This window comes from Vipera berus, assembly GCF_964194415.1.
Source record: "Vipera berus genome assembly, chromosome: 6".
Lineage (NCBI taxonomy): Eukaryota > Metazoa > Chordata > Lepidosauria > Squamata > Viperidae > Vipera > Vipera berus.
The window spans coordinates 60,393,663-60,403,382 of NC_138208.1; the positions used below are offsets into that span (position 1 = coordinate 60,393,663).

Sequence of the window (9,720 nt, forward strand, 5' to 3'; positions counted from 1 at the left end):
TTTTAAAACTAAGGAGAGAAGCATATTCCACTGTAACCTCTTCAAGGATGTAGATAATAACTTTAGAGTTTTCCTTGTTCATATTCCTCTCCAATTTTTTGTGCATCTCCATAAGAACTGCACTGACGACTCTTTTTGCTCTTAGCTCTTGCTGGTTGGGAGATATGTGAGAAAGACCTTGAGAGATGGGGTAAAGCTATGTTGCTTAGGGAAAGGTCAGACTGGCAAACAAGGCTCAGAAGAACCCTCACCATCTAGCTTCTCAGCCTGTAAAGGAAATGCCAGATTTGTACACTTGAAATATTATATTAATCTAGCCCTACAATTAAGTAAGATTATTTATTTATTTATTTATTTATTTATTTATTTATTAGACTTATATACCACCCTTTTCCTGTAGGACTCAGGGCGGTTCACAAGGTTTTTTAAAAACAATACACAAGTTAAAAAAATTAAAAACAATTAAAATGATTACACTAACCTTGAACTAAAACCCCCAATTACAATTAAAATACAATTAAAACCCCAGTTAATACTCTCAGTCCAGGCAAGAAAGCTCGAAGAGCCAGGTCTTCAGGTCCCGGCGGAATGAGCGAAGGTCAGGGGCAGTCTTAAGCTCTACAGGCAGCTGGTTCCAAAGGGCCGGCGCACCCACAGAGAAGGCCCTCCCCCTGGGTATTGTCTACCGGCAATCTTTTACCAGCGGTACCCTGAGAAGACCCTCTCTGTGGGAGTGCACAGGATGAAGGGAGCTTGATGCCGGCAGCAGGTGTTCCCTCAGATATCCCGGACCCAAGCCATTTAGGGCTTTATAGGTTATCACCAGCACCTTGAAACTCACCCGGAGGGCAACCGGAAGCCAATGCAGCTCGCGGAGTAGAGGTGTTACATGGGAGTATCAGGAAACCCCCATCACAACCCACGCAGCTGCATTCTGCAGCTTAGCTCATCTGGTCATGTTTTCTTGTCTGTTCTACTTGGGAAGCTTGACAGGAACCCATTAATCACAGTACCTTACTCACCTAATGAATAAACAAGTATCTTTCCAATTGCTTTGGGTTATTCAATGAGCTTTTGCCATCACACACAAAAGTGGAAAATCGCCAGAAAATTGTCTGTCTTGTCTCCAGCAAAGACACAAGGGTAGACAAAGATGTGACAGTATGTGGGAATGACCTTGTGAGACAGGGTAAAGAGAGGCAGCCAAGGAAATGATTTGTTAAAAGGCAACTCAGTCCTCAACAGGAATATGGGCAGTCTAAGAGACTTGTAAGAGATCCTCCCTAGTTCCTTGAGCTGTAAAGGGAATGGGGAAGAAAGATTTGCAAGATTCTGCTAATATAAAATCTGGCAATCTAGTTTACCTTACCAGGTTGACACAAGGTGCCTGAAAAGTGAACCATATGGACCAGAGTAGAAGGAATCATGTTAGCTAGCAGTTTGGTGCTTTTTGTTTGTTTGGACCACAAAGCAAATGTTTAAATGTTTCAAGGTTTCTAAATTTCACCAGTTGCCTCACCGAAGTCGCTAAGCGTAAATTGAAGAAGTCGATAAATCCCTCATATCTCTTTGTACATACCACAACGCTTCTACCACATATAGATCTCTACGGGTTCCCCCCCCCCCCCAGGTCAGTCTGGCGCACGTCCACCGCATTGATAGTCCCACATCGGGTTATTCAACTTCCGGTTTGAGCGGTTGTTGTTAGCTGCGAAGTCGTGTCCGACCCATCGCGACCCTATGGACAACATTCCTCCAGGCCTTCCTGTCCTCTACCATCTTCTGGAGTCCATTTAAGCTCACGCCTACTGCTTCAGTGACTCCATCCAGCCACCTCATTCTCTGTCGTCCCCTTCTTCTATTGCCCTCGATCTTTCCCAGCATTAGGCTTTTCTCCAGCGAGTCCTTCCTTCTCATTAGGTGGCCAAAGTATTTGAGTTTTAGCTTCAGGATCTGGCCTTCTAAAGAGCAGTCAGGATTGATCTCCTCTAGGACTGACCGGTTTGATCGCCTTGCAGTCCAAGGGACTCGCAGGAGTCTTCTCCAGCACCATAGTTCAAAGGCCTCAATTCTTTGGCGCTCAGCCTTTCTTATGGTCCAACTTTCACTGAATTTACTTTACAACGTTCATCTTAAATTCTCTCAACGCTATTGGTCACTATCCGTAAGTGGGTAGTCCTCTCTTCCAGTCATATAACTAGAGATTAGCCAATCGTCAGTCATCTTTAGGTGAATGTCATACTTTTTAGCCAATAAACACATAGTTAATTAATACTCTCTTACTCTTTGAAGGAAACGATGAGGGCGGGGTTTGTTTATCTGAACAGGAAACATGGCGGTCGCCGGGGCTGGGAAGGTGGCAGGCACAGCTGTAGGAGCCGTAGTAAAACCAATCTTCAGTCGGGATTTGGCTGAAGCCAAACGGCACGTGAGAGAATTATATAGAACTTGGTACCGCGAAATCCCAAATACTGGTGAGGGGCCGTGATTACGTTCGCGATCTCCGCCGTCAAGGTCACAGGGACAGGAAACGTTTAACTTAGTTTGAAAAGGAGCATCGCAGACCGGAGTTGTCCTATGTCTTTCCTCCACGGCTTCTCCGGTCTGAAGATCACAAAGGGGTACTTTTACGTTTTCACGGAAATTCCTTAAATGGAATGGCTACTCTAAATCGCCTCGATGACTAGACGCATAAATAAATAGGAGATAGTTGCTTGGATTAAGTTCATAAAGATGGAAGGACCTAAGAGGTCATTTAGTCCAACCCCTCCATTCTGCAGGATTCACTACTACACCATCCCTGATAGATAATTACTCAGTCAATATTATCGATGTATATAAAGATACGATTTTGTGCATTTGTGATAAGGATTCAGTGCATAATTCAAACTTCTATTGATTAATGGCCTGTTTTTCTGTTATCTTGCCTCATCATCTTTGGTTGCTGGGATTCATTCATAATCATTCATCTTTATATTCATTCTCATTGTTGAACATTCAGTGTATTCTGAATGTAGCCTGAAACTAATTGGAATATCGTGATTCAGAAATAAATGTGTAAATGTTAATTGCTGTTGGCATATAGTACAGTACATTTGTTTGTAGAAAAAAACACATGTGAAATAGTTGCTGTTACAGATAGTTTCATAAATAGCCACAGAGTGGAAAGAAAAACTAAAAATTACCATGTAGATTTAGAAGGCCGCAAGAGTTTCAAATGTATGTACCTTTTAGTTTTTTAAAAAAATCCAATTTTTATTTCATTGTAAATTGTAGTTCCATGTTTTGATCAAACTGATCCTCAAGACAGTTTACTTGAGAATCTCTATAAAAAACTTTGCCTTATAGTTTAAGCTTTTGTATTGTTTTACATTACCTCAAATGATACATAATTTTTGCTTCTGCTTAGAAAATGAAAATAACTCTGCTTTACCCTATAACAAAAATGGGGTTTTTAAACACCTGTAGGCTGTATTTCCACAATACATTATCTAGTATAGTATTTAATATTGGGGCATGGGATGGTTACATGGTGTTGGGAAAGAGTTTTCCTTCTGGAGAATCACTTGTTTAAGTGACCGATAGCTTGAAGATCTAGTTATACATGATAAAATCAGAATAATCATATTTGATAGTGTTTTCTTATTTTCCTGCAGCTTAAATGATTTTTTTCTATTAATTAATTTTTTCACATAACAACCTGTGTAAATTAGTTTCATCAGAAGTGGTGATACCATTGACAACTGATAATGTCCATAGGATTATTTTTCATTCATGATCATTATTTTGCTTCTGGTCTAGTGCATACATACCAGCTGGAGATTACAGTGAAACAGGGGCGTGATAAGGTGCGAGAGTTGTTCATGAAAAATGCCCATGTTACAGATCCCAGAATTATTGATTTGCTTGTTATTAAGGTAAGACAAATAATACTCATTCTATATCCATAGCAGATGTAAGATTAGGGGTGCTATGAAGATAATTATTTTCTCTTTTTATCAAATCTGTGTGAAAATAGAAAGAATGGGAAGTTGTAACATATAGAAAATACCTCTTATTTTTATCAGCTATTTTTGAGTTTTCTTTCTTGAATGCTATTTGGTAATACAGTCTAGGTATGCAGTGTTTATAGCATTCCTATGTTCTACTAAGGAAGTAACTTTTTTAAAAAGATAGTTAAAATTATTCTAGCATAATTGATTTGTGACAATCCCATACTGGCTCCTATTACCTGTAATTGTAGCTTGGCTATATAAGTGCTTAGAAACATGTTGCTTGATAATCTGGTCAAAGACTAGCTAACCAATACAGATGTCAAGTTGCCAGCTTTGAAGTTTCCCAGGTCCTTCCCCTTTTAGAGATAGGGATGACATTTGCTCTCCTTCAGTCTTTTGGAACCTCACCAGAAGTTTCTCAAAAGATTACCTCCACTATTTCTTCAGTATCCTATATGTACTCCATTTTGGAGTCATACATTCAATTAAATTAGCTAAACTTTCTCTCATTAACTCTTTCCGTGTATCCTAAGCTTCAGTTTCCTCCTTCCCCACTAGTACAAATATGATCAGGTAGGGCTCCATTTCTTTCCCGAAAGAAGACAAGATGTCTTATCACTCATTAACAATTCAACATTTGCTTTTCACAATGGGCGCCCTTTCTCCTGAGTTTCCTTTTATTTCTAATATACTGTAGCTATAGAAACATTTTCTGTAGTCTATAAGAAGCTTTAGTTTTTATTAAGTTTGAGCTTTCTTGATGGTGCCTTTGATTACCTTCTATTATCTTTGTATTTTCTCCTCCAATTTCATATATGTCTCTTTTTATCTTCAGCATTTTATAAAACCTGTCTCCTATCAATGCTGGCCTGTTTAGATTTATCTCCTTTCTCCTTGTGGGGATTTTTGTAATTCCATTTTCAGTGTCTTGTTTCATTGAATTTCCCAGCTTTCTGAATCCTTTAAAGATTTGTAGCCATTGAGTCCGACCTATTTTCCTTCAAAGTTTATCAAAATTCAGTCTTCTGATAGGTAGCATTCAGGTCTATCTTCCTCTGGACAATATGATCACTTTTCCTCAATGTGCCAATCACTTGTACTTCTTCAACCAATTCTTCCTTGTTAGTGAGGATAGAGTCCAGGATATCGAACAACCCTTTTACTTTCTCCCACCTTCTGACAAATGGTCAAGAGATGAAAAGACTTTGTTGGGAGTTTTGACTTGGCAGAGTTAAATTCCCATTACATATTAGGATAATTGAAAATCATTCATAACTGAAATCTCTATATCGCACAGGGCCAGGTTATCAGCAGGACTGCATCCCCCTAAAAACATCTACCCAACCTACTAGATCAAATAGGGTTGGGGCATGTTCCTATTCCCTTCCCTTAAACTTTGGCATCTTGTGGGATATAGAAAGCATGTTTTTTCTGTAGTCACCCTGCCTGCAGTTTGGCAGATCTCTACCCCGTTAGCTTTCTGAAAACTTAAAAACTGGCTTTCCCCAAGCGCTGGGATAGAGTAATCCACTGCATGTGAAAGCTTAAATTTGGTATCAGAGTTTTAAAGTCTGTAGTTTTTAATATATGTATATATTACAGGTAGTCTTCAATTTGCAACAACTGAGCCCAAAATTTCTGTTGCTAAGTGAGACAGTTATTAGCAGTTATTCATCCCATTAGGAGTGGGAGGAAGATGGCAAAGATCAGCTAAGGGCAGGAGTGGTGGAGCATAGGACAGCAGGATTACCGGGCAGAGGGCAGAGCAGCTGAAAGGGCAAGGATGGGAGAAGTTGAAGCGTCCCCTACAGCTGTAAATGTGTGTTGGCTGTCAGGTGCCCAAATTTGGATCATGGGACTGCAAGGGAGGTGTAACAGATGTAACCTTGGGGACTGGGTGTATTCATTCAGTGCTGTCATAACTAAATGGCCATGAATGAATGGTTGTTAAGTAAGGAATACCTGCATTGCATGACTCTTTGAAAGAGTAGTCATCTAAAATAGAAAGAGCTCGATCTTCTAACCAGGTGGTTGTACAACAATATCACTTATTCTTTCCTTTTACTCTTAACCAAATGCTATTAGCAATATTTCCACACTGATTAGTGGGTTTCCTGTATATATTAGGGATAACACAACATCTCTTATTATTTCTACTGGATCTGTTCCTTTGAATAACTTGATGTGGGCCCCTTATAAGCAACACTCTGCTATGTTTCAGTGTTGTCTATGACTGCATATTTGTCTTCCTAAGGTCAGATCCCTTGTTCTCTCAGTTTATTTCCCATATTCTATATTTAGTATAGAAACATTTTTATTAGCATATCTATTGCTATCTCCTTTATAGTTATGCAAACTTTGAATCTCCTATTCTTGTCCTGCTTCCTACTTAAGTGTTCTGTTTTCTTGGCCCGTGTCCTTGGTTGCATATTTGGTTCTGGCCTTTTGCCTCTTTCCCTCCACGTTAGTGCCCTCGGGTTTTGTAAGATATGTCCCTTTTCTTCCCAAGCATCCTTCATAAAGGGATCATGGATAGAATCTGGTGATACGATGTGCAAAGCCTACCTACAGAGTACTAAGACTCACACTAAGCTAAGGATCTCTTGCTAGGCACGAGTGGACTGTTGTTGTTTTTTTCTATGAAAAAAAGGACAACTTCCCCCCCAAGATTCACAAGAGGCACTACAGGGTGGGTAGCATTGAACAAAAAAAGGTATTCCTCTGTTTCCTATCAGAGAACTAACAGATTTTATAGCAAATGTCTGATTTCCTAAAGACGGCTTTGAAATTAGATGGGCCATGGGTTACTCACCCATTTTGATCTTCTGAGTATAAAACCTGTTATTATTTTTTTAAAAAATCAGTTATTACCAATTTTTGATAATTTTTTTCCTAAAACTGATTTGACAGGAACTATCACATGGCATATTGGTAATTTAAGTAATAATTGTTCTCTTATTCTTGGTATAGGGAAAAATGGAATTCCAAGAAACAATCAATGTGTGGAAACAAAAGACGCATATAATGAGATTTTTTCATGAGACAGAAACACCACAACCCACGGATTTCCTATCCAAGTTCTACACAGGCCATGATCCTTGAACTAAATCATCAATAGAGAATAATGACTATTTTCTGTTCCAAATAAATGCCTTTTCTTAATATTCTTCAGCAAGAAAGTATTCAAGTAGGCATGCATTATTTATATTGATTCTGAGTAACGTGATATTTCATCCTGGATTCATTTTGCAAAATCTACTTCACTATAGTTAAGTATGTTGTATCACTTCCACTGCAATTAATGTCTTAAATAATATATAACACTGCAATCTAAAAAGTAACATTAAATTTCTGTTTAGTGTATGGTGAGATTCTATTGGATATATATGCAGAAAAGATTTGGGAGAAAAGGAACCAAATGCAATTCAAAACATTACATTCTTAGAAATCCACTGAATTTTTAAATATTTATTTTAGAGGGTACACCACATTCATGTGTTTACTGCCGCAAAATTGTAGCAATATTCCAAATTCTGGAATAAAAATCTCACACTGCTTAAATGTTGGCAGCAGAGATGGAAGTTGCTTATTACAGTTTTTCAAAATTTAGCAACCTACATAATACTTCCATTATACATCCTAATCCTATAATCTTTCTAAGGTATTTCAGCTGTATGTAATAACAAAAACCCAGGTAACTGGAAAAATCTAATAGTTATACAATAGCTGTCTAAGCAGTTACCTTTCACCAAAATTATAATTAAAACTTTCTCAAAGTTCTATAAAAATGTGTATTTATACTGGCAGTATTTATACTGATTCAATTGAATCAAATAGCAAGATTGAGAAGTTGCTTTATGTACTTTTCTATAGGCTTGTAATTTTGTTCCTTTCAGAAAGAAAGCTGACATTCTGTTTTATGTAGTATCAAAGATGGATAGCACAATCCCAAGGATATTAATTTAGCAGGACATCTCAATTCAGTAAAGTATATATTCCCAAAAGGATGAGTACAGCAGCTGAATATATAAAAGAAACACACGAGCCTTGATCTCTAATTGTTAATTTACTATTCAGAGGAATTCTTCATACAGTGAGGGGAAAAATTATTTGATCCCCTGCTGATTTTGTATGTTTGCCCATTGACAAAGAAATGATCAGTCTATAATTTTAATGGTAAGTTTATTTTAACAGTGAGACACAAAATAACAACAAAAAATCCAGAAAAACGCATTTCAAAAGTTATAAATTGATTTGCATTTTAATGAGTGAAATAAGTATTTGATCCCCTATCAATCAGCAAGATTTCTGGCTCCCGGGTGTCTTTTATACAGGTAACGAGCTGAGATTAGGAGCACTCTGAAAGGGAGTGCTCCTAATCTCTGCTTGTTACCTGTATAAAAGACACCTGTCCACAGAAACAATCATTCAATCAGATTCCAAACTCTTTGCCATGGCCAAGACCAAACAGCTGTCCAAGGATGTCAGGGACAAGATTCTAGACCTACACAAGGCTGGAATGGGCTACAAGACTTATCGCCAAGCAGCTTAGTGAGAAGGTGACAACAATTGGTGCGATTATTCGCAAATGGAAGAAACACAATAACTCTCAATCTCCCTCCGTCTGGGGCTCAATACAAGATCTCACCTCGTGGAGTTTCAATGATCATGAGAACGGTGAGGAATCAGTCCAGAACTACATGGGAGGATCTTGTCAATAATCTCAAGGCAGCTGGGACCATAGTCACCAAGAAAACAATTGGTAACACACTATGCCGTGAAGGACTGAAATCCTGCAGCGCCCACAAAGTCCCCCTGCTCAAGAAAGCACATGTACAGGCCCATCTGAAGTTTGCCAATTAACATCTGAATGATTCAGAGGAGAACTGGGTAAAAGTGTTGTGGTTAGATGAGACCAAAATTGAGCTCTTTGTCATCAACTCAACTCACCATGTTTGGAGGAGGAGGAATGCTGCATATGACCCCAAGAACACTATTCCCACCATCAAACATGGAGGTGGAAACATTATGCTTTGGGGGTTTTTTCTGCTAAGGGGCCAGGACAACTTCACTGCATCAAAGGAATGATGGACAGGGCCATGTACTGTCAAATCTTGGGTAAGAACCTCCTTCCCTCAGCCAGGGCATTGAAAATGGGTAATGGATGGGTATTCCAGCATGACAATGACCCACCAACATACAGACAAGGCAACAAAGGAGTGGCTCAAGAGGCAGCACATTATGGTCCTGGAGTGGCCTAGCAGTTTCCAGACCTTAATTCCATAGAAAATCTGTGGAGGGAGCTGAAAGTTCAAGCTACCAAACGTCAGCCTTAAAACCTTAATGACTTGGAGATGATCTGCAAAGAGGAATGGGACAAAATGCCTCCTGAAATATGTGCAAACCTGGTGGCCAACTACAAGAAATGTTTGACCTCTGTGATTGCCAACAAGGGTTTTGCCACCAAGTACTAAGTCATGTTTTGCGAAGGGGTCAAATACTTATTTCACTCATTAAAATGCAAATCAATTTATAACTACTGAAATGTGTTTTTCTGGATTTTTTGTTGTTATTCTGTCTCTCACTTAAAATAAAGCTATTATTACAATTATAGACTGATCCATTTCTTTGTCAGTGGGCAAACATACAAAATCAGCAGGGGATCAAATAATTTCCCCCCCTCACTATTAATTAGGGATCCAGTGTATTCAGAAATAAGGTATAC

General features: G+C 38.7%; 1 protein-coding gene across 1 annotated transcript; it reads left to right on the plus strand.

Annotated features, from left to right (window-relative positions):
* The first annotated feature begins 2,312 nt into the window (after positions 1-2,312).
* NDUFA6 (NADH:ubiquinone oxidoreductase subunit A6) lies at positions 2,313-7,201 on the plus strand. Its single transcript, XM_081331398.1, has 3 exons — positions 2,313-2,474; positions 3,802-3,917; positions 6,966-7,201. Exons 1-3 carry the CDS (start codon positions 2,333-2,335, stop codon positions 7,095-7,097), a joined length of 390 nt encoding a protein of 129 aa, XP_081187524.1. The 5' UTR covers positions 2,313-2,332; the 3' UTR covers positions 7,098-7,201.
* Positions 7,202-9,720: the final 2,519 nt, after the last annotated feature.